At 36.3% G+C, this 26,589-nt stretch overlaps 1 protein-coding gene across 2 annotated transcripts; it reads left to right on the forward strand.

Moving 5' to 3' along the window:
• Positions 1-445: 445 nt before the first annotated feature.
• Positions 446-14,158, forward strand: Vom2r19l1 (vomeronasal 2 receptor 19 like 1). 2 transcript variants are annotated; one of them, XM_087609986.1, is made up of 7 exons: positions 446-642; positions 1,526-1,817; positions 2,153-2,965; positions 4,254-4,481; positions 11,408-11,531; positions 13,311-13,325; positions 13,404-14,158. In XM_087609986.1, exons 1-7 carry the CDS (start codon positions 446-448, stop codon positions 14,156-14,158), a joined length of 2,424 nt encoding a protein of 807 aa, XP_087466112.1. The 2 variants fall into 2 exon arrangements, with proteins under 2 accessions (XP_087466112.1, XP_087466109.1); XM_087609983.1 differs by having other exon boundaries at positions 13,239-14,158.
• Positions 14,159-26,589: the final 12,431 nt, after the last annotated feature.

Below are 26,589 nucleotides of genomic sequence, written 5' to 3' on the forward strand. Positions count from 1 at the left end.
TTGTGAGTCCTTCCTGAAGCTATAATGCATATCTCTTGGTAGATCAACTAAAAAAAGTCCATTAACATTATTTAATGTGCTTACATAAACAGATTTTGAGGCAGTCTTGGGACCAAATTTCAAAAAGTGGAATCTTTCCAGGGACTTTAATTTCCACAAACATATGTGATATCATTCTCTTAGCTATACCATCCTCATCTATATTTATCAAACAAGTTTATCACATGCAAAGTGGACATCAGATGCAGCTTCTCAGGAGAGAGTGTCAATGACTCTCCTCCAGGAGTGAGGAAACATCTCTAAAAAAGGAAAATATGTATACATATGTAATACCTTCCTTGGCCACAGTGATAGGAGTACATGAGGATATTTTTGTACCTGTTTGATTTGTTAATCTGTGTGGCATTTCACAATCCATATTTCTCAGAATCGGAGCAAGAAAATTATGTTCACCATGATTTTCCTTTTCTTGCTCCTGAATATTCCACTTTTAATGGTTGATTTTATTCATCCCAGATGCTTTTGGAGAATGAAGCAGAATGAAGACAAGGATGGAAACCCGGGAACAGGGTGCACCTTCTTTCTTCAATCAGTACACTGGCCTGTGGAGAAAGAGTATTACAGTGACATTTTCAATATACAGTAAGTGCTTTTTTGTCTTCCATGTGAAAGTCATCATGAATATTTCCAAAAAGTACTGAGGATGAAGAGCAAAACAAAACTTTCAGTCTTTTTGTACTGTGCTTTAAACCTGCAAAAAAGAAAGAACTTCAAATTCTATCAGAGAACTAATGCTATATTACCTCTTTAAATTTATACAGAGTGTATTTTTTTCTATCAGCTTCACAATTACAAGGATGAAAGCTGAACAATAAACAAATATGGAACTTTACCTAGCACATAAATCTCTCTCCTCAACAATGTCAATATCACAATAGACAATGGCATTTTATTTCAATGTGTTTAGGCAAAGTTCCATAGAGACTGTTTATGGTCCTCCCATCAGACAGTAGTTTCTAGTGCATGTGCTAGGGCCCCTAATGTTTGAGACAGTTATCTGTGCAGAGCTTTCATATAGATATTCAGTTACTTTCTTCAATTTTCTTCATGTGGTACCTGTTTATGTACTGATGCTGCATAAAAATTTAACTAAGAAGTATGTTCACTGTGAATTTCATGTTTTTTTCTATAAAAATTCACTGACTTTAAGATCTTCCAAAGTTCAGTTCTTTACTCTCTCTTTAGAAAAACAAAGGAATGTACAAACTCTAAGGGATATGTTTTCATTCTTTGAAATTGATTTTAATACTGATAGTGATGATTTCTCATTTAGGAGGGATGACCTTTCATGAACATTTCAAATTTTGTGCACTTCCAGCTTATTTTGTCTTCTCAACTACATTACACAGATCATTTCAATCTTTACAGGTGGGAATAATACAATCCACTGCAGAATTGTACGTGTATTAACTGCAAATGGTATCTGTACGTATCTGTCAATTATAAACACTGTATCCTTTTACAGAATGCATAATGAAAACCACAAGTATGCTCTGGCTTTGGCTTTTGCAATATATGAAATCAACGGGAACCCTGATCTTTTGCCAAATATGTCTCTAATATTTGAATTCACAAGAGATGTTTGTGATTGGGAATCTCAATTAAACAGTGTTATTCAATCTAGTTTAAAAAATCATAATATTCTGCCTAATTATATCTGTAAAGAATTCACCAAGTGTCCAATGGCACTTACAGGACTAAATTGGACAACAACTCTTAAACTTCATACCATCCTAAACAACTTCATATCTCAGCAGGTAAGTAGTGTGTGTTTGTATGTGTATGTGTATGTGTATGTGTGTGTGTGTGTGTGTGTGTGTGTGTGCGCATGCATGTGCAAATTGGGGGAAGGGTGGGAATTGAATCTTGCAGCCATATATCTGTTGGTGCCAGCATGACCTTACTAGGCTTGGGCCAATGTATGTAGATCAAGGGTAATATTCAGAGACATGTCAGGGCTTTCACATTTCCTTATATGAAATAAAGATGTGGGAAGGAATAATAGATAGTTGAGATTTCTAGAACATTGCAGAAAAATGTGTTTAAAAGTTCTAAGAATTTATTATACCTCATGTTGCTTCCTATGTTCTAGTTCCTTCAGGTGACTTATGGGCCTTTTCATCCTGTCTTGAGTGATAACGAAAAATTTCCCTATCTATATCAGATGGCTTCTGATGATAAATCTCTAGCCCTTGCTCTGGTCTCCTTCATAATTCATTTCGGTTGGAACTGGGTAGGGTTGGCCATCTCAAACAATGATCAAGGCATCCAATTTCTATCCTATTTGAGAAGAGAGATGGAAAAAGGTACAGTCTGTTTTGCCTTTGTCAACATGATTCCAGTCAATATGCATTTATACATGTCAAGAGCTGAAATGTATTACAACCAAATCATGACATCATCCACAAATGTTGTTATCCTTTATGGTGACACAGACAGTACTTTAGCTGTGAGCTTTAGAATGTGGGAATCTCTAGGTATAGAGAAAATATGGGTCACCAACTCATGGTGGGCTGCCACTCTTAGTAAGAAAGATCACACATTTGATAACTTGTATGGGACTTATGCTTTTGGACAACACCATGGTGAGATTTCTGGTTTTAAAAATTTTGTCCAGACATTGAACCCTGCCAAATACTCAGATGAACATCTGGTAAAGTTGGAATGGATGTATTTTAACTGTGAAGTATCAGCATCTAAGTGTAAGACACTGAAGAACTGCTCATCCAATCACTCATTGGAATGGCTAATGGTACATACTTTTGACATGGCCTTTACTGGAGGGAGTTATGACATATACAATGCTGTGTATTCTTTTGCCCATGCACTCCATGAGATGACTTTTCAAATATTTGATAATCTGCCTAAGGACAATGGCAGAGAACACAATTATAGCTGCAAGAAGGTACTGTTTCTACTGTTTGATGATGTTTCATCTTATCCGTTCCATAGTTTATGATACTGTAAAATGCCCAAACCATGTGTGCTAGAAAATATTTTGAAAATACAAAGAATTTTTACTGAGCCAGTAAATTTGATATTGGCATAAAATTCTACTATTAAGGAAATGGAATCAAAGGTATAATGTGTCAATATAGGCCTGTGATTTTTTTACAGATAACCTTAATATCATCATACTTTTCCTAATACTGAAAACATGTTAAGTCCATCTACATGAGTCCACTCAAAGATGAGTCCTTGTTCATTAATTCTCAAATACATTCTTAAAACTAAAGGGGATGACTTAACCAGAGATCACAACTCATTCTGTTCACAATCTAGGCTAGTGAAATCACTTGGTGCTTTGAGAGTACTTACACAGAAAATAGTGCTAAAATTCAGTTCATTATATTCAAATGTGGTCACGTGTATGAATATATATTTCTTACTGCATGTTTTTGTGTTTCTGTATGTGTCTGTATGTATATCTCTATTTATGCCTATATTTACACAATTTTTCTCCATCTGTGTGTCTATGGCTGTTGCCATAAATTTGCCTATTTCCATATTTTTCTATATGGTGGATTTTGTCAAAATATATATATTCCTATGTATCAATGCATGTGTCTCCATGTGTCTGTGCATTTTGTTTGTTTTTGCATGTGTTTTCAATTTTACCTCTATTTTTGCTTTACCTCTCAACTTTGTATTAGTTCATAAATTTATCAAGGTGTCAGTGTCACTCCGTATGGGTGTCAATATATGTCTATGTCTGCCTATGAATATTTCTTGGTACATCTGTTTCTCTGTATTTGTTTGTGTGTGTGTGTGTGTGTAGCTGAGTATGGGTTTTGGGTGTATTTGTGTCTGTTTGATGTTTAGATCCATAATCTTTCTCTTTTTGTATCTATATTTCATATGAGTTTGGAAATATATATGTATATTTTTGTATATAAGTGTGTGGTTCTGCTACATGTGTATCTCTATATGGATGTAAGTCTCTCAGTTTCGTGTGTGTATGTTTCATATTGCAAATACATATTTGCTGTCTCCATATATTCTTTTGCTTGATTTACAATCTCATTTTAGAAAATTAAAATTACAGGAGCATTATAATTTTTTAAATCACTTTATTTTCACTGAAAATGTTCATCTGCCTATTGTCAATAAAGTTGCCTTTAAAATGAAATAAGTATATATTTTCTTAATTTAATAAATAAAGTATAATCTATAGTATGTTGCTTGTCTTTCAGCTGTGTTCCTTTCTAAGGAAGACCTCCTTCACTAATCCTGTTGGGGACAGAGTGAATATGAACCAAAGACACAAACAGAAGGAAGAGTATGACATTTTTTACATTTGGAATTTTCCACAGGGTCTTGGAATTAAAGTTAAAATAGGAATGTTTAGTCCATATTTTCCAAATGGTCAACAGCTACATTTATCTGAAGATGTGTTAGAGTGGGCAAAAGGAAGTGCACAGGTGAGTTCAGCAAAATTATACTAACTTAAATTATACTGTCAAGTGTGTGCGTACAACTATCCTTGAAACTGACAAAATGGAACCAAGTATCATATGAGAGACTGATTTTTAGCATCTTATAATATGTTTAATTTTTTATGTTTTAGGTGACATTTTAGTAATTCATTGAGGATTTCTAAAATGCATATAATAGATTTGTATCATATCAAAACTTGTTTCATGCATTTAATATTAACTTAACTGTTTTAGAAACAGTATATTATTTCCAGTATTGTGAGCAATATTCTATTAGTCTCATTAGTACTACTACAGATGGACTTCTAACCTTATGATAAACGATTTAAAAGGTTGTTTAAAGACTCTGGTTTTTGTAAGGACAGAATAAATTCATCATAACTAAGTTACTGATTTTTATTGTGTTATTTTTAGGCCTGCTTAACAACTAGTCCTAAACTTCCAACACCCCTAGAAAATCATACGTTAACTGTTTATGATAAATTTATATTTTATATGAACTAAACCTTGTTTTTTAATTTCTTTTTTATGTTAGTATTAGAGTGTGTCTGCTTGTATATCTGTACAACTCCTGCATGTGCAGTAGATATAGGTAGCCAATGAGTTATTTAAATCTCCGTGAATTTGCAAGAGCTTCAGGCCACTCAGTAGATACTGGAAATCTACCATGGGTTCTCTTCATGAGTAACAATTGTTCTTGGGAATTTGTGCAGGCCTTAACTATGAATTTTAAAGATAATGCTTGCTAAAGTACACTTGTCTGGTCCCATTCATTCTTGCAAACATCATTCAAACAAAGAAATCTCTGCATAGTTAACTTCACTAAATGTGGAGAAATTGGTAGTAATAAAAATTTGCTTTTGACGAAATTTAAAAATTATATATATATATATATATACACTAGGTTTGGCATAGTTATGAATTATGATGTGATTAGCTTTAATGTATCATATTCAAACTGCCCTGCTTCAATGAAGAACTACGTCTTGTTGCTCTGATAGTATGACATTTAAAGTTACTATTCTACCTCAATATGATTAACAATGCCATTCTTAGAGAAAAGAATGTAAGAGCTGATAGTGAAGTTACAAAACTAAGTATCCATTTAGAGGATAGCATTGAAACCTCATATGTGTCCACACATGAGCCTTATAACCACATTCACTGGAAGAATATAGATTTTAAAAATGCAAACAATGTTCTACTCATATATATATTATGATCCCAATGTGGAATCTAATAAATAAAAAATATGAAGACATCAAGGAACTATTCCAAAAATTAGAATCGTAGATTTAAGCGGACGTATGTTCAAGATAAACTAAACAATGAGTCAAAGAATGATTATAAGTATCGTATAAAAAATCAAAGAGGGCAATAACATCTGTAGTAGAATTCAATGAAAGTGTGAAAACTTTAGTACAATGAAACAGTGAGTGCCAAAATGATAAAGGCATTCCTGTATATTATAAAATAATGAAAGAATTATATATATATATATATATATATATATATATATATATATATATATAAAACAAAATAAACCAAACAAATATCTTAATGATTAGCTACAAGAAAGGCATGCTCCAAGTTGAGGACTGGATGGCAAGACATGAAGAAAAAGCCATAAGAATTAGAAAATTCAAACTATGACAAAAATAGAACAAGGAAAAATGAAACAAGAAAATATGATTAAAATAAAATTAAAAACCGATTGTAACAAGACAATGAAGAACACCCTCTAGGTATCAATAGTGTATTCATTATAATATGGCAGTACATATCTACAATAATGTGGTAACTGTATATATCTGCCTAGTAGAAGCATATAAATAGCAACTTTTAAATAGCAAATATTCAGCTTTTGAAATTAAATAGTCCTTGACAAATTTTTCTTAAAATATATTGTGGAACAAGGAGCAGATATGAAAGCCTTAGTAGAGAACCCTCTTTCGCAGAAAGTTTCACACAGGATAACAGCAGGTTATACCAGCTTCAATCATTTTTAAATATAGTTAATTCTTTTATTCATCCTTTTAATTTCCATAATGATAACCATTTACACACCATCCTCTACTCCTATTCCTTCTCTTATCTTTCCTTTCTGTGCAATCCACTACTCCTTCCATCTTCAGAAAAGAGGAGCCCCCCCCCATACCCCAGGTATCAACATGTTTAGGCATATCGTGTTGCAAAACATCTAGAAACAGATTTGTGTTGTCTTATTATGATAAGAGAAAACAGCCCAGTAGGGGTAAAATACACCAAAGAAATGCAACAGAATAAGATACGGACCCTGGTATTGCTGTTATCAGTGCCACATAAAGACTAAGCTGCACAGTGGCTAAAAATATTTAGACTGCCCAAGACAGTCCCCTACATTATTCAGGGTAGTTGGTTCAGTTTCTGTGAGCCTTTATGGCCAAAGCTTGGTTTACTATGTAGGTTTTCTTGTGGTTTTCTTGACCTGACTTGTTTCTACATTCCTTCTTTTCCCTCTTGTTCAGAATTCCCAAAGCTCCACCTGTTGTTTGGGTGTGGATCTCCACACCTGCTTCCTTCAGTTCATGAGTGAACTCATCATGGATTTGTTAGGCTCTTGCCACCAAGTATAACTGAATATTATTCCCAGCATGCGGGGAAACCTTTATCATATGGTCTCAAGCTAGGCAACTTATTGATTATATATCCCATTATCCTCTCAGTTCCTGCCCTGAAATAAAGAACTTGTTTCCTCTCAAAGTCCCTCCAGAAGCCCTCAATTGTGGATAGCTAACACCAGATTCTTTATCACATATTTTAAGAGTTCTTTTTTTGCTCCATCTTTACTCCCACAAATCTTTAGGCATAATAAAATGTAGATCAAGATTTTGTAGATAGCATACTTTCTCAATCCCTATCCTGAAAAACTTGCCAAGTTTGTGGAGATGGACATTAGAGGCTCCATATCCCCTTTTGCTAGGAGACTTAGCTAAAGACACCTTCATAGATTTCTGGGAGTTTCCATTGCACTAACTTCCTAATTTAATTCAAACATGCTTCCCCATAACTAGGAGTATTTCCAAATATCCTGTACTTTACTCTCTCCCTATTATTCCATTCTGTTCTCATCCTCACCACACTCCTTTCAGTGTACAACCATATTCAGCCCTATATATATATTCTATTTCCCCTTCTCAGGGGATTACAATGGTTTTTCTTTGTGCTACTTTTTCTAAGCTTTCTTAAACTTCGGGAATTTTAGCACAGCATGGACATTCTTAAAAGAGGAGAAAAGTAATTATGTCTTTCACAAATTAAGAGATATAATTGCCAATCCAGTTACTATATACAGTGAGATTATTTCTTATAGTAAAAGGAAACAAATAAACCTTCAGGATGAACACAATTACAATAAGTCATAACTGATAAATGAGCAATATGAAGGACTTTTAAAGAACTGCATCATGTATAAGAGTAAGATGAAATCAAGAAGTCAAAATAACACATAAACAACATTCAAACACCTGGCAGAACAACAGCAACTAAAAATGTATCACACATTAAAATAAAAACTGAAAAATAATTACCAAATAATTTTAGTACTAATTGAATGCTATTGGTTATCTTCTTTAATCAAATAATACAGACAATGAGTTTGGTTTATTTTTAATGTACTATTTTATTGATTCTTTGGAAACATAATACAGCCTGATCAGAAACAGTTCCTAGTTCTTCCATGTCTGCCTCTCCATGACAGCACCCTTCCAAAAAATTAAAATGAAAAAGTCCACCTTCTGTTATTTATGTACTCATTGCAGCATTGCAATTCTCTCGGTTCCTGCCCTAAAAAATAGAATTTAACTGTTTCCTCTCAAAGTCCCTCCAGAAGCCCTAAATTGTGGATAGCTAACATCAGATTCTTTATTATATATTTTAAGAGTTCTTTTCTTCCTTCACCTTTAAGCTGCTCCTCTTTCTTGGATGGTGAGGAAAGTGATGATAGCAGTAGGAGTTGTTGTATAAACCTTTCCTAAATCTCCTTCACATCCATGAATTTACAATCATACACATATCTGCAAAGTAGTTGCTATCATTTTTAAAGCATCAGGAACAAAGAAAATGGGGTGCTATATGGTTTATAGTATTAGCAGAGACAAAACCCTGGTTCCTAAATGCAGCAGGGCCAGAGACACAGACAAGACCCTCAGAGTCAGCAGAGCCCATATATAACACGTGGTTTCATGCTACAGTCCAGAACATGAAAATTCCCAAGTCTTCAGCAATAATATGTGCCACAGAAGCCAACAGAGCGACTGATGCATTAGGACCCTGGACCAGACATAGTCATCAGGAGCAGCATGGGTTCTGACATCTCTCTTGCCTCTGTGGCAGGGAAAGTCATTCAGATCAGTGTGGATCCAGGTGACAGCAGATCCCATGCACCATAGCATAGCATTAGCTGTAGGACCTCAGGCCTATACATGCACATGTTGGTATCAGCAAGCACATATATTTGTAGAGACATTGATAAGAACAGAAATCAGACATATCAGCAAAGACTTAAGGGTGCCAGAGGACTATGGGTCTGTCAATAGACCTTAGTAGTAGTAACAACCTAAAAAGCACCATGGCTAAAGATAATAGCACAAGATACTAATTTTGATATGGACACTGGTGGAACGATTGGTTTATTAAAATTTAACATTTTAATCTCTTCATCCTGTGTCTACTTGATCCCTCAAAGAAGGGAGATGATAGAGGCTTGAAGTGGTAGTGGAAGAGTAGATGGTGGAGTACTCTCTTAGGTAGAAAGGGGAGCCTGATGGGCAGCAGGGTTCATAAAAGTGAAACAGGGAAGGGGCATAATATTTGATGTATGAATAAATAAAATGATTAAAAACAAAAAAGTAGACATCTCTTTATGACCACCCTTAGGGGCAAAAATACCTCACTTATATGCATTAATAGAGTACATCTGTAAAAATGGGCAGTGGACAACATAATAAAGTAGAACAGAAGTAGCATAATCAGACTACTACCTTGTTGATCACTATAGTCGGGCCTGAAATAATTATGGAAAAAACATCTAAAAATAGACATCGACAACGCAAAAAAAAAATTAGTCCTTGTTCCCAAATGACTTCATTCCATGAATATAAGTATGGTTCATCATTACTTATAATACATCACACAAATAAACTAAAGAATGGAACTATATTTTATACAAAACTACTTGCAGAAAATGCTCTTAATGCAATTTAGCATCACTTCAGTATTTAGAAAAGAACACACAAAATCTGCAACCTAGGAAGACACATGTTACTATAAAGTTTTCTCTATCAAAACTATAAACCTATTGATGAAATTAGAGTACATGGACAGGAGAATCCTATAATTTCCATTAAAATCAGAAATGAGACCAAACTTTGTAGTGGTACATGTCTTTAATTTACATTTTCAGAATTATGAGTAAGGAGAATCTCTCTGCAATTTTGTCCAGTAAGACTTTTGCATTGACCCTACTCAAACCCAGGTTGAAATTCATACAATGAGTTAAATGATATGAGGAGAATATGAGCAAGAAAATGCATACTCTTGGCTCATCCCAAAAACAGTCTTTAAAAGCTTAGTTTGAAAATGAATAATAAAAAATAAATACAGTGAAAAAAGGAAAATCTTGTGCCCTGGTATTTAAAGGAAGTTGAGATTTACTAATACTACAAAGGGAGACCCTTTTTTTTCCAACAAAAACAAAATCGAAAAAAAAATAAAGGAAAAGTTGTGGTTAATCATATTTCTATAGAACATGAGATGAATCTGTGAATAATAGATTTTGTAATGGCAATGTGAAACAAACAAACCAAAGGATGCAAATTCAGCACATAGTTATCAGCAAAATTTCAATGCAGCATATAGATACCCATCTTGAGATTCATTGTAAAATCAAGATTTTCTTAATTTAAGAATACTTAACTTGCATTAACTTTAAATTAACGTTTAATTTAAATCTCATTTAAGTTAAATTTAAGTTAACTAGTATTAACTTTAAGCAACCTAACTCTTCCTTAGGTTTTCACACTATTTGTAGGGTCTGTAAAGCCTTTTCAGCTCAGGAAATACTCCATCTTCATGCTTACCATAGAGAAACTCTGCACCTGCTAACCAAAATTGAAATACTGCTGGTCCTATGCTGCTGTTTTTCTGATTTCACTTAACTTGTGAAGGTTTTCTGTTCTGATGTTGTTGGGGTTATTGTGGTTATCTTGTATGCTTAAGGCCTTATTTCCCCTGTCTTGTATGTCATTTACTCCTAATTTGCTACTATGTTGCTGCTATTAAACTGTAACTATAAGAAACCTGTGGAGGAAATGGTTGATAGGCTCAAGGGTTACACTCAATGGAAAAAAGGGGATCTGGAAATGGGACTGAAACATAGTCACTCAAGGAGATCTGCTTACTGGCTTATTTTGCAGGTTTTCTAATGTATCACTGGCTACAACCAACACTACTCACAATGGGCTGGGCATTCCTACACCAATTACCAATTTAAAATATGTCTTACATATATGATGACAGGCTTGTCTGACAGAGATAATTCCTCAGTTGGAATTCTCCTGCCATTATACTGTATTTTGTGTTCATGTGACAAGAATTAACTAGAGTAACCATCTTTCAACCTCTGTACAGTTTTGACACAGGATGTTAGCAGATTTTCATTTCTGAATTTCAAGGAGTTGGTAAACACTCCAACTTTTCCTCCATTTATTTTCATATACTCATGTCTGCAATCATACAATGCAATAGATAAAACCTGGTAACTTAGTTGGGTGTATATAAAATTAGTTTATTAATATCACATTCTAATATAATGTAATTATTCAAGAGGTAAGTAAAACTTCTTTTAGCAGCATGTGTTTACTATTCATTAGATGCCGACTTCTGCATGCAGTGCTGATTGTGGTCCTGGGTTTAGAAAATCTTGGAAGGATGGAATGGCAACATGCTGTTTTCATTGCAAACCCTGCCCAGAAAATGAAATTTCTAATGAGACAAGTGAGTATTTCCTGCTGGAGTAAGTTCTTCAAATGGATTACCATCTTGCTCCCATATTAGAATGCTGAAGGAGTATAAAATGGAAGTTAAAAATGAAATAAGGTTCTTTCCAAATTTTGTCATCATAGGAATGCAATAATTTAAAATGTCCTTACTAAGAAAAATATGTAATAAATGATGGCACATTCTCAAATAAATAGTTTTGATAAGAAATCTTCAGTGCCAGTATAGTCTAGACAAGATATTTTCTAGTACCTAATGCTTTCTCAAAATGTATGTAGATCATGAAGCCTTAGAGCCTTTATTTATTTTGCTTCTATGTATGTGCCCTTGTATAAGTCTATGCATACTTTGTATGTGCAGAAGCACATGGAAAAGAAAATAAGGCATGTAAGTATAGGTAAACAAATCCAAATCCTATGTAAGAAGAATGAAAAGGACAGATATTCAAGTGTGTATTCCTTCCCTTAGAAGATATTTTGCATAATAAACACATTTTTCAAAAGTTCAACATTATTTAAAACTTAGAAAACAAAGGATCACTCTTGACACATGAGGTGAAAAAATGAGGAGTCCTTATTAATTACTCTTATACATAGTGCCAGTTAAAATTTGCCACAATTAAATACATAAAAATTGTTTTGTCCTGCATGGAATTAGACACAGATTGCAAATGGCACTGACACTAGAATATCCCACTTTAGTCAAGTAAATATTTGATCAGGATGAACTAAATACAAATGACAGGCATATAATTTTTCTGTTGTTTTTGGTACTAACCTATATAATTGATGGGACATCCCAAAAGGATATTTAATTCTAGTAAGATGGCTTAGCATTTAAATCCTTTCTCACTAAGTATGATGTTGTAGGTCTATCTCCAGAATACATCAAATAGTGGGGGTAACCATCTCCTACCTGTTGCTTTGTAACATTCAGACGGTTCTACACTAAACATACACATAAGTAATTCAACAAGGCTGTTTAGAGACAAGTGATCTTAGCAGAGTGAACCGAACTCAAGACGTCTCCAAGAGTAATATATTCTGGCACAACCAAGCTAAGGGTCTAAGTTCTTAAACAAATAAAATAATAATGACCTTCCACAAATATGTTGCTCCATGTAAAAGACTTCTAGGAAGTACATCATCCCTTAATGCAATCGTTCAATGTCTCACTGCAATGCAAACAGATTTTCTACATATGCAATGGTGGGAATTATAGAGTATTTTACCTCCCATAATCAGTTTACTGCTTTTTACTAAAAGGTCTAGGAATGTTATATTACTACAGTCATAAGAAGACAAAACTTGGAATGATTTTTACAATCATTTTTGCAGTAACAAATATCAATATTATATTTTTAAAAATATCAGGACTCACTCTCACCTTCATGCCTCCCCTATATAAACCCAATCATTCTCAAGTTCATGATACCTTCTGTTACTTTTCCACATTAGCACACTCATAAATATACACACCCATGACAAATGAAAAAATCAATGTAGTTAAATAGTTGAAAATATCTGTTGCTTTAATATCCACAACAATAATCATTATAAAATAGAATCAATTATTTCATGTAGCAGTGACTTTGAATGCATGCTCAGCAACCAGACTTACATAACACTTCTATATGCTTCAGTGAAATATCCTTCAAGTAAAATTGTTGAATCTGCACTAACAATACCTTCACTTCTCCATTAGATGTGGATGTGTGTGCCCGATGTCCAGACGACCAATATGCTAACATAGAGCAGAATCGCTGCATTCCTAAAGCTGTTGTATTTCTCAGCTATGAAGAACCACTGGGGATGGCACTTTCCTTAATCTCCTTGGGCTTCTCTGTATTCACAATTGTACTTCTTGGAGTCATTGTAAAGCACCACAATACTCCCATTGTTAAGGCCAATAACCGCACTCTCACCTACATCTTGCTTATCTCACTCATCTTTTGTTTCCTCTGTCCCTTGCTCTTCATTGGTCATCCAAACTCAGCCATCTGTATCCTGCAACAAATCACATTTGGAGTTGTATTTACTGTTTCTGTTTCCACTGTGTTGGCCAAAACAATTACTGTCATTCTGGCATTCAAAGTCACAGCGTCACAAAGAATGATGAAGTACTTTCTTGTTTCACGGGTACCTAACTACATCATTCCCACTTTTACTCTCTTCCAAGTTATTCTATGTGCAGTCTGGCTGGGAGCTTCTCCTCCTTCTATTGATATTGATGCAAAATCTGAGCATGGACACATCATTATTGCTTGCCATAAGGGTTCAGTCACTACCTTTTACTGTGTTCTGGGATACTTGGGTACCCTGGCCTCTGGGAGCTTTACTCTGGCTTTCTTTTCCAGAAACCTTCCTGGTGCCTTTAATGAAGCCAAATCCATAACATTCAGCATGCTGGTGTTCTGCAGTGTCTGGGTCACTTTCATCCCTGTTTACCATAGCACCAAAGGCAAGATCATGGTGGCTGTGGAGATCTTCTCCACTCTGGCCTCCAGTGCAGGGATGTTGGGATGCATCTTTGTTCCCAAATGTTACACAGTATTGTTTAGACAAGACCAAAATTCTCTTGTTATGATCAGAATGAAATCATCTTCCCATGCCCACATTTCATAAATTCAGAAAAATATATAGCTGGTTCATAACCACCAAATGTTAGATTATATTGTCATACCTATCTGGTTTTGGTATGACTTTATTTCCTCTAATGATATTGCCTCGCAATTCCATGTTTACTCACATTCCCATTGTCTCCTAAAAATCTTTCTCATTGTTCTAAAACAAAGTTCATTTTTCACAGAAGGAAATAATAGAATCCTGATACATTCTAAGAGTTAGAGAAGTCCTTTTAGGGGAATAGGGGAGAAAGGAATATTTTTACAAACAGATTGCTATAGTATTTCCAAAGACGAATGATATCTCTGCAGATATATATTCATGTCTTGCTCTTGTAGAGGAACTGAATCAATACACAGAACCTACCACTGCTCTTACAAAAGAGCTTTAACAATAGCTAAAAAGAGCCAGATGCTCTCTGCTGGGCTCTATATTTACCTGAAGCTATTTGTGCACATAATGACATACATACATACATACATACATACATACATACACACACACACACACATACATACATACATACATACATACATACATACATACATACATACACACACACAATTAAAAGAAGAATGTTACAAAAAAGTTTGTACTGGGAGTCTGCTTTTCAATGTTCTTCTAATGTGACAGATTTACCTGAACCTATAGAGGAAAGAACCGATATGGGTAGCAATGACTGGATTTATTTTCAGACTTTACGAAAGAACTCTAAGTTTAATTATATCATCAAAGACATGCTTGTGAAATTGTCAGGGAAAGCACAACTTGTTGATGTTATCTCTTCTGTATAAGGATTTCAGATGACTCTCTGAATAAGATCAATTTTGGCACCACAGTGTTACTGGAGGTAGGCAGCTGGTGAGAGTCAGTACTGAGAGCAGTTGACATAGGTTGGTCCAGAAACTCAAAGGGTCTACTGGTTAAGACATTAGAGGTTAGAGAAGAGAAAGGGGAGGAAAAAATCAAACATTCACAAATAAATGCACACACACATAAACCTGCACATTAGTGCACACACAGACATACAGACACACACACTTATGTATTTGCTAATTTGATGGCTGAGTCAAGGTCCTACAAGCAAGTTCTAAGTATTTCACATGAACATATATGTACACATATACATAGATGCACATACATACAGATGCAAATACACACAGATACACATGTACATGTATGCACATGCTAACTGGTGGATAGAACACATTTCCAACACGCAGGCTTCAAGCATTTTGCATATGCACATATATACATATATGCACAGATGCACACCATACATGTACACATTCTTGTGGGTGAAAGGAACAAATTTCTAACAGAGAGGCTCCAAATAATTCTCACATAATACACACACAGACACACACACACACACATATATATATATATACACACATATATATATACACATATATATATACACACACACACACACACACACATATATATATATATGTATATATATATATATATAAAATTGGTGGAAGGATCAACTCCAAAACACACCCAGATATGTGTGTGTGTGTGTGTGTGCATGCATGATGAATAGAAGAAAGTTCCAACATTCTCTTAAACACACCTTATACACATGAACACACACATATGTTTATGTGTGTGTGTATTCACATACATACATATAAAATGGAAGGTACGAAGTTATAAAATATTCTAACACATCTTTCCACATATACATACATATACATAGTTGATAGTGAAAAAGAACAATGTTCCAACTACTTTATTCTTTCTCCCATCACTTAGTCCGGAAAAATTTTCAGGCAGTAAAATATTATGTTTTATTTTTCTTCTAAAGAATGACTATGAAATAAAAGCATGTTTTGAATACCTTCACAAGAAATATTACATAGTACAGGTAGAGAAAACAAGAAATTACCTATAAACTAATAAATTGTGAGGCAATAAGGTAATTTAAGCCAACTTCTTTTACTGACAGGCAAAAATCTGCAGTTGCGAAACGAGGAAAAATTATTTCTTTTTTTTTCTTTATTAACTTGAGTATTTCTTATTTACATTTCGTTTGTTATTCCCTTTCCTGGTTTCTGGGCCAACATCCCCCCAAACCCTCCCCCATGTTCCCCCCATTACGCCCTCCCCCCAAAAACCACGTTCACTGGGGGTTCAATCTTGGCAGGACCAAGGGCTTCCCCTTCCACTGGTGCACTTACTAGGCTATTCATTGCTACCTATGAGGTTGGAGCCCAGGGTCAGTCCATGTATAGTCTTTTGGTAGTGGCTTAGTCCCTGAAAGCTCTGGTTGCTTGGCATTGTTCATATGGGATCTCAAGCCCCTTCAGACTCTTCCAGTCCTTTCTTTGATTCCTTCAAGGGCGATCCTGTTCTCAATTCATTGGTTTGCTGCTGGCATTCGCCTATGTATCTGCTGTATTCTGGCTCTGTATCTCAGGAAAGATCTACATCCAGTTCCTGTCGGCCTGCACTTCTTTGCTTCATCCAACTTGTCTAATTGGGTGGCTGTATATGTAGGGGCCACATGTGAGGCAGGCTCTGACTGAGGGTTTCTTCAGCCTCTGTTTTAAACTTTGCCTCCCTATTCCCTGCCAAGGGTATTATTGATCCCGTTTTAAAGAAAGAGTGAAGTATTCACATTTTGATCATCTGACTTGAGTTTCATGTGTTCTGTGCATCTAGGGTAATTCAACCATTTCAGCTAATAGTCACTTATCAATGTGTGCGTACAATGTGTGTTTTTCTGTGATTGGGTTACCTCACTCAGGATGATATTTTCCAGTTCCATCCATTTCCCTATGAATTTCATAAAGTCATTGTTTTTGATAACTGAGTAATATTCCATTGTGTTCATGTACCACATTTTCTGTATCCATTCCTCTGTTGAAGTGCATCTGTGTTCTTTTCAGCTTCTGGCTATTATAAATAAGGCTGCAATGAACATAGTGGAGCACATGTCTTTTTTATATGTTGGGGCATCTATTGGGTATATGTCCAAGAGATGTATAGCTGGGTCCTCAGGTAGGTCAATGTCCAATTTTCTGAGGAACCTCCAGACTGATTCCCAGAATGGTTGTACCACTCTGCAATGCCACCAACAATGGACGAGTGTTCCTCTTTCTCCACATCCTCAACAGCATTTGCTGTTACCTGATTTTTTTGATCTTACTCAGTGGTGGGAGGTGAAATCTCAGGGTTGTTTTGATTTGCATTTCCCTTATGACTAAAGATGTTAAACATTTATTTAGGTGTTTCTCAGCAATTCAGCATTCCTCAGCTGTGAATTTTTTGTTTAGCTCTAAACTCCATTATTTAATAGGATTATTTGTCTCCCTGTGGTCTCAGTTCTTGAGTTCTTTGTGTATTTTGGATATAAGCACTCTGTCTGCTGTAGGATTGGTAAAGATCTTTTCCCAATTGGGTGGTTGTCATTTTGTCCTAACCACAGTGCCCTTTGCCTTACAGAAGCTTTGCAGTTTTATGAAATCCCATTTGTCAATTCTTTATCTTAGAGCATAAGCCATTGGTGTTTTGTTCAGGAAATATTCTCCCGTGCCCATGTGTTCCAGATGCTTCCCCACTTTTTCTTCTATTAGTTTGAGTGTATCTCGTTTGATGTGGAGGTCCTCGATCCACTTGTACTTAAGTTTGTACAGGGTGATAAGAACGGATCAATCTGCATTCTTCTACATGTTGCCCTCCAGTTGAACCAGCACCATTTGCTGAAAATGCTATCTTTTTTCCATTGGATGGTTTTGGCTCCTTTGTCAAAAATCAAGTGACCATAGGTGTGTGGGTTCATTTCTGGGTCTTCAATTTTATTCCATTGGTCTATCTGTCTGTCTCTGTACCAATGCCATGCAGTTTTTATCACCATTGCTCTGTAACACTTCTTGAGTTCAGGAATAATGATTCCACCTGAAGTCCTTCTATTGTTGAGGATAATTTTAGCTATCCTGGGTTTTTTATTATTCCAGATGAATTTGCAAATTGTTCTGTCTAACTCTTTGAAGAATTTGATTGGTATTTTGATGGGGATTGCATTGAATCTGTAGATCGCTTTTGGTAAAATGGCCATTTTTACTATATTAATCTTGCCAATTCAAGAGCATGGAGATCTTTTCATCTTCTGAGGTCTTCTTCAATTTCTTTCTTCAGAGGCCTGAAGTTCTTATTGTACAGATCTTTTACTTGCTTGGTTAAAGTCACACCGAGGTACTTTATATTATTTGTAATATTATGAAGGGTGTCATTTCCCTAATATCTCTATTAGCTTTTTTCTCTTTTGTGCAGAGGAAGGCTACTGATTTGAGTTAATTTTATACGGAGCCACTTTGCTGAAGTTGTTTATCAGCATTAGTAGTTCTCTCGTGGAACTTTTGGGATCACTTATATAAACGATCATATCATCTGCAAATGGTGATATTTTGACTTCTTCTTTTCCAATCTGTATCCTCTTTATATCCTTTTGATGTCTGATTGCTCTGGCTAGAAATTCAAGAACTACATTGAATAACTATGGAGAGAGTGGGCAGCCTTGTCTAGTGGGCAGCCTGATTTTAGTGGGATTCCTTCAAGTTTCTCTCCATTTAGTTTAATATTAGCAACTGGTTTGCTGTATATGGCTTTTACTATGTTTAGGTATGGGTCTTGAATTCCTATTGTTTCCAGGACTTTTTATCATGAAGGGGTGTTGAATTTTGTCAAATGCTTTCTCAGCATCTAATGTAATGATCGCGTGGTTTTGTTCTCTCAATTTGTTTATATAGTGATCACGTTGATGGTTTTCCGTATATTAAACCATCCCTACATGCTTGGGATGAAGCCTACTTGATCACGGTAGATGAATGTTTTGATTTGCTCTTGTATTTGGTTTACCAGAATTTTATTGAGTATTTTTGCGTCGATATTCATAAGGGAAATTGGTCTGAAGTTCTCTTTCTTTGTTGGATCTTTGTGTGGTTTAGGTATAAGAGTAATTGTGGCTTCATAGAAGGAAATTGATAGTGCTCCATCTGTTTCAATTTTGTGGAATAGTTTGGATAGTATTGGTATGAGGTCTTCTATGAAGGTCTGATAGAATTCTAAACTGAACCGATCTGGACCTGGGCTCTTTTTGTTTGGCAGACCTTTAATGTCTGTTTCTATTTCGTTAGGAGTTATGGGCTTGTTTAAATGGTTTTCTGTTCCTGATTTAACTCTGGTACCAGGTATCTGTCTAGGAAATTGTCCATTTCATGAAGATTTTCAAGTTTTGTTGAATATAGGCTTTTGTAGTAGGATCTGATGATTTTTTTTTGAATTTCCACTGATTCTGTAGTTATGTCTCCCTTTTCATTTCTGATTTTTGTTAATTTGTACACACTCTTGTTAGTCTGGCTAATGGTTTATCTATCTTGTTCACTTCCTCAAAGAACCAAATTTTGGTTCTGTTTATTCTTTGTATGGTCCTTTTTCTTACTAGTTGGTTGATTTCAGCTCTGAGTTTGATTATTTCCTGCCTTCTACTCCTCCTGGAACTATTTGCTTCTTTTTGTTCTAGAGCTTTTAGGTGTGCTGTCAAGCTGCTGACATTTGTTCTCTCCTGTTTCTTTCTGCAAGCACTCATAGCTATGAGTTTTTCTCTTAGCACAGCTTTCATTGTGTCCCATAAGTTTGGGTATGTTGTACCTTCATTTTCATTAAATTCTAAGAAGTCTTTAATTTCTTTCTTTATTTCTTCCTCGACCGGGTTATCATTGAGTAGAGCATTGTTCAACTTCCATGTATATGTGGGTGTTCTTCCCTTATTGTCATTGAAGACCAGCTTAAGCCCGTGGTGGTCTGATAAGACGCATGTGATTATTTCTATCTTTCTGTATCTGTGGAGGCCTGTTTTATGACCAAGTATGGTCAATTTTGGAGAAAGTACCATGAGGTGCTGAGAAGAATGTATATCCTTTTGCTTTAGGATAGAATGTTCGTTAAATATCTGTTAAGTCCATTTGGTTCATGACTTCCCTTAGTCTGTCTATATCTCTGTTTAATTTCTGTTTCCATGATCTGTCCATTGATGACAGTGGGGTGTTTAAATCCCCTACTATTATTGTGTGAGGTGCAATGTGTGTTTTGAACTTTAGTAATGTTTCTTTTATGTATGTAGGAGCCCTTGTGTTTGGAGCATAGATATTTAGGATTGAGAGTTCAACTTGGTGGATTTTTCCTTTTATGAATATAAAGTGTCATTCCTTTTCTTTTTTGATGACTTTTACTTGAAAATCAATTTTACTTGATATTAGGATGGGTACTCCAACATGCTTCTTTCGATCATTTGCTTGGAAAGTTTTTTTCCAGACTTTCATTCTGAGGTAGTGTCTGTCTTTTTCTCTGAGGTGTGTTTCCTGTAGGCAGCAGAATGCAGGGTCCTCATTGTGTATCCAGTTTGTTAATCTATGTCTTTTTATGGGGAGTTCAGACCATTGACGTTGAGAAATATTAAGGAATAGTGATTATTGCTTCCTGTTATATTCATACTTGGATGTGAGGTTATGTTTGTGTGCTTTTCTTCTCTTTGTTTTGTTGCCAAGATGATTAGTTTCCTGCTTTTTCTAGGGTGTAGCATGCCTCCTTATGTTGGACTTTACCATTTATTATCCTTTGTTGTGCTGGATTTGTAGAAAGATATTGTGTAAATTTGGTTTTGTCATGGAATATCTTGGTTTCTCCATCTAGGTTAATTGAGAGTTTTGCAGTATACAGTAACCTAGGCTGCATTTGTGTTCTCTTACGGTCTGTATGACATCTGTCAAGGATCTTCTGTTTTTCATATTCTCTTTTGAGAAGTCTGGTGTGATTCTGATAGGTCTGCCTTTATATTTTATTGGACCTTTTTCCCTTACTGCTTGTAATATTCTTTCTTCATTTTATGCATTTGGTGTTTTGACTATTATGTGACAGGAGGAGTTTCTTTTCTGGTCGAATCTATTTGGAGTTCTGTAGGCTTCTTGTATGCTTATGGGCATCTCTTTCTTTAGGTTAGGGAAGTTTTCTTCTATGATTTTGTTGAAGAAATTTATTGGTCCTTTGAGCTGGGAGTCTTCACTTTCTTCTATACCTATCATCCTTAGGTTTGATCTCAGTGAGTCCTGGATTTCCTGTATGATTTTGACCAGTAGCTTTTTCCATTTTCCATTTTCATTGACAGTTGTGTCGATGATTTCTATGGAATTTTCTGCTCCTGCGATTCTCTTTTCTATCTCTTGTATTCTGTTGGTGATGCTTGTATCTACGGCTCCTTGTCTCTTCCTTTGGTTTTCTATATTCAGGGTTGTTTTCCTGTCTTCTTTCTTCATTGCTTCTATTTCCTTTTTTAATTCCTTCAACTGTTTGATTGTGTTTTCCTGGAATTCTTTCAGGGATTTTTGTGATTCCTCTCTATAGGCTTCTACTTGTTTATGTATGTTTTCCTGATTTTCCCTAAGGGAGTTCTTCATGTCTTTCTTGAAGTCCTCCATCATCCTGATCAAATATGATTTTAAATCTAGATCTTGCTTTTTTGGTGTGTTTGGATATTCAATGTTTGCTTTGGTGGGAGAATTGGCCTCCGATGATGCCATGTAGTCTTGGTTTCTGTTGCTTGGGTTCCTGCACTTGCCTCTCACCATCAGATTATCTCTGGTGTTACTTTCTTCTGCTATTTCTGACAGTGGTTAGACTGTCCTATAGGCCTGTGTGTCACGAGTGCTGTAGACCTGTTTTCCTGTTGTTTTTTTCAGCCAGTTATGGGAACAGAGTGTTCTGCTTTTGGGTGTGTAGTCTTTCCTGTCTACTGGTCTTCAGCTCTTCCTGTGGGACTGTGTCCTGAGTTCACCGGCAGGTTGCTTTGAGCAGAAAAGTTGGTCTTACCTGTGGTTCTGCAGCTCAAGTTTGCTCGTGGGGTGTTGCTGTTGAGCTCTCCGTGATAGAGGCAACCAGGAGGGCCTGTGTTGCCTTCTCCAGGAACCCCTGTGCACCGGGGTCCCAGATGTCGTTAAATGTTTTCCTTTGGAGTCAGAAATGTGGACAGAGTGAAGCCTCTTCTGGCTTTCCAGGCTTGTCTGCCTCTCTTAAGGTTTAGCTCTCCCTCCCACGGGATCTGGCTGCAAAGAACTGTTGATCCGGTTCCTTCAGGTCCCTGCGGTGTCTGGAGCATAGGAGACCTGCAGCTCCAGTGCCCCTATATTCCGGTTCCCAGAGGCCGTATACAGTTTCCTCTTGGGCCATGGATTTGGGCAGGGGTGGGCACTATTGGTGGTCTCTCCTGCTCTGCAGTCTCAGGAGTGACCACCTGTTGGCAGTGAGCTCTCTCTCCCAAGGGGTTTGGGAGCAGTGAGCTGTGACTGGGGATCAGGGAGGTTGGGAATCCAGCTAAAAACCGGGAGTGTTAGGTCCCAGAGGACTTTTGCCTCTGTGTGTCCTGAGACCACCAGTCACGTGGCTTGGAGTAGAAAAGTTGGTCTTACCTGTGGTCCTGCGGTTCAGGTTTGCTCATGGGGTGTTGCTTTTGAGCTCTCCGTGAGGCGGCAACCAGGAGGGCCTGCACCGCCTTTTCCTGGAGCCCTGAAAAATCATTTTCTTAATCTTTTTTTCTTTTTTTAAATAAATTATTTTATTTATTTATATTCTAAATGATGTTGCAATACATGTCCTCATCCTAGTTCTCTTTATCTCAAACCCCTCCCTTTTGCCTTTGAAAAGGTGTCCTTGTTCCCAGCCATACAAAGTCCTCTTTCCCTGGGACACTTTCTACCACAAAAATCAGTCAAGGCAGTCCTGTGCTACACATGTTCCAGAGTCCATGGTCCAGCCCACGTAAAATCTTTTGTTGATGGTTGAGTCTCTGGAATCTCTCAGGAGTCCAGTTTAGTTGATATTATTTTTCTTCTTATGACGTTGCCATCCTCTTCTGCTCCTTTGATCTTTCCCCCTAACTATTCCATAGGAGTTCCTGACCTCAGTCCAATGGTTGGCCGTTAGTATTTGCATATTTCTCAGTCTGCTGCTGGTAGAAAATCTTGGAGGACAGCTATGCTAATATTCTGTCTGAAAGAACAACATTACATAAATAATAGTGTCAGAGTTTGGTGCCTGCATTTGGAATGGAACCCAAGTTGGTCTGGTCACTAAATGGCCTTTCCATCAGTCTCTGCTCTATTTTTGTCCATGCATTTTCTTTAGGCATGAAACAATAATTCTGGGCCAAAATTTTGAAGATGGGTGTGTGACCCTATCCCACCACTGAGGACCCTGTCTAGCTACTTGAGGTGCTCTATTCAGGTTCCATCTCTGCATTTTTTGGGCATTTCCGCTAAAGTCATCCATATTGAGTTCAGAAAGACACTCACATCCCAGATATCTGGGAATTTCTAGAAGTTCCCCCACCCCTTTGCCTACATACCCTCCAGTTGCATATTTCTATTCTTTCTCCCTGTCCTCCGGGCTTCTCTCCTGTATATCCCCATATCTGTTCTGTCTCCCTTTTCCCCTACCTCTCCCATCTCCCACAAAAGTTCGTCCCCACCCCACCCCATACTTATTTTTTCCCCTTCTAAGTAGCATTGACATATCCTGACTTGGGCACTCCTTCTTGTTTAATTTCATATGGCCTATGAGTTGTATCATGGGTGTTCTTTATATATGGGATAAATGCACTTATAAATGAGGGTATATCATGTATGTCCTTTTATATCTGGGTTACCTTGCTCATAAGGATATTTTTTCCTTCCATTCATTTTCTGGCAAAATTCATACTCTCCTTGTCTTTAATAGCTTAATTACATTTTTTAGTTGAATTAAACTTTCTGTATCCATTCTTCCATTGAGGGAGATCTGTGTTTTTTCGAGTTTCCGACAATTATGAATAAGTCTGCTATGAACAGGGTAGAGCAGGTGATCTTATCTTTTGTGTGTATTCCCAAGAGTGGTATAACTGAGTCTTCAGGTAGATTTATTTCTAATGTTTTGAGGAATGACCATTTTTGTTTTCGAGAGTGATTGTACCAGTTTCAAATCATACCGGCAATGGAGGAATGGTCCTCTTTCTCTTTATCCTGGCCAGAATGTGCTTTCTATTGAGTTACCTTTCAAAGTAATCTTATAAGAATCACAAACTTTACTTTCATATAGAAATTATTTATATTAATTTTAAATGTTCTGAATGCTAAGAGTCAGAAATTCTCATTAAGTCATATCAGGAACCTGAAGGTAAAAATGAGAATGAGAAACCAACCCTTACCAATCAGATTCAGAGTTACATCAGGCAGTGCTGCCACTTTTCTTGCCCAAGACCTTTAAAATTCACTGGATTAACTAACCAAAGTATGCCTTTCTGAATTTCAAATTATTCCCTTAGATTTTGTACATCAGATCCAGTAGCAGAATCATTTCGAACTGCCTTCACTAACAACTTTATATTACTGAAAATCTGCATCTCTAAGTTCTTTCCTAGGGTGGTGATTGAATCATTCCTCCACTCCAGAAGCATTGCCTGAAAAAAATTAATTATTATCGTGAGTGCCAGAAATACTGCCTAGTAAGGTGTTGTAAGCCCATTTTGAGTTTTCATACAATTCTTAGATAAGAGGAAAGTGGTAAGATCAAGCAAAGCACAACTCTAAAACATCATGAAATCTTAAGGAAACAGTCCATGGTACCTTGCCTTAACTAAGGTGTACCCATAGTACTTCTGTTAAAAGGTAGGACATATTCTATGAGTTCTAAAGCCATTTGTCATTCCTACTCCATGGCACTGTACAACTCGATCCATCAAAACTCTGCATTTGTCACATTACTATTGAATAAAACATTTGTTTTATATACTATATATATTGTTTTATATTACTATTTTATATAGGAAGTATCAATGATGAAGAATCCATACTTTAAATATTCCTGGGCCTAGTTTATAAATGATAAATTTCTTTTGTAAAAAATATTTTATTAACTTTCCTCTATAAGGTTCTTTAATAATACACATGTATTATTGACAGAGTCAAGAATAAAGTTTAGAATCACAAGATGTAGAATTGAGATAATTTTTAGTTGCCAAGGGCATGCTAGGCAGTGAAGTAAGGTCCTTTTATGAAATAGCCAGTTCCCTGAAGTGCTCCTTATTAGAACTCACTTGTCTCTCAAAGTTTTTTATCTGCATACTTGCATCTTTATATGACTGTTCTGAAATTGTGGGACCACTAAAGTGAACTCTAACAGAGAACGCTTCCCTCTGCAGTAGTCATGTTCGGTTCTTTCCAATAATATTTCTTCACACATGTACTCACACAAAAAAAGAAATCATATAGTGTATGATCTCAAATCATTATTTATGAAACTATTTGCATTTAGATTCTTCCATACTGTTCTCTTGGAGATTCTAAGATGGCTTAGCATTTAACAGCACATAATGTTCTTGGAGAATAAGTATGTTTGATTTCCAGCATCTATATCATGGCTCACAATTGAGTGTAATTTTAGTTCTGGAAAATTTAAATTGCATAGGCACCAACAATGCCTGGGCAAGACACAAATACACACACACACACACACACACACACACACACACACACACACCCCACCACCACCACCACCACAACCACCACCACCAGACACACTTCTTTCTTTCTTTCTTTCTTTCTTTCTTTCTTTCTTTCTTTCTTTCTTTCTTTCTTCTCTCTTTGTCTCCTTTCTTTCTTTCTTTCTTTCTTCCTTTCTTTCTTTCTTTTGAATGTAAATTTTTTCTTTTTTTAATTAGTCATTCCATTTCTTTACATCTCAAATGATATCCTACATCCTGGTTACTCCCATAAACCACCCATACCACATCCACCCTCTCCCTCTCCACTTTGTCTGTATGAAGGTATTCCCACTCCAATGCTTCAGCATCACCCTATACTGAAGCTTCAAATTACTACAGGACCAAGGGCTTCCCATGTCTTTCCTGTCAGGAAAGACCATACTCTGCTAATATGTATCTGGAATTCTGGATCTCTCCCTGTATACCCCTTGGTTTGGGGTTGAGTGTCTAGGAGCACTGTGTCGTCCAGCCACCTAATGTTGTGCTTCCTATGGGATTTCAATCCCCCTCCACTCCTCCAGTCCTTCTGATCTCAGTCTGATCTCAGTCTGATGATTGATTACAAGCATACACATCTGTATTGGTCAGTTGCTGTCTGGACCTCTCAAGGAGCAGTCATACCCAAGTTCCTTTCAGCAAGTGACTCTTGACCACAGCAACAGTGTAAAGTTTGGTGTCTGCAGACAGGATGGATCCACAGCTGGGGCAGTCCCCAGATGGCCCTTCCTTTAGTCTCTGCTCTATTTTTGTCACCTTTCTTCCTTTGGACAGGACCATTTCTAGGTCACAATCTTTGAGATGAATGAGTTTCACCATCCCTCGAATGGGGGCATGACTATCTGCTGGAGGTATAATA

This window comes from Rattus norvegicus, chromosome 1, assembly GCF_021556685.1.
Source record: "Rattus norvegicus strain SHRSP/BbbUtx chromosome 1, alternate assembly SHRSP_T2T, whole genome shotgun sequence".
Taxonomy (NCBI): Eukaryota; Metazoa; Chordata; class Mammalia; order Rodentia; family Muridae; genus Rattus; species Rattus norvegicus.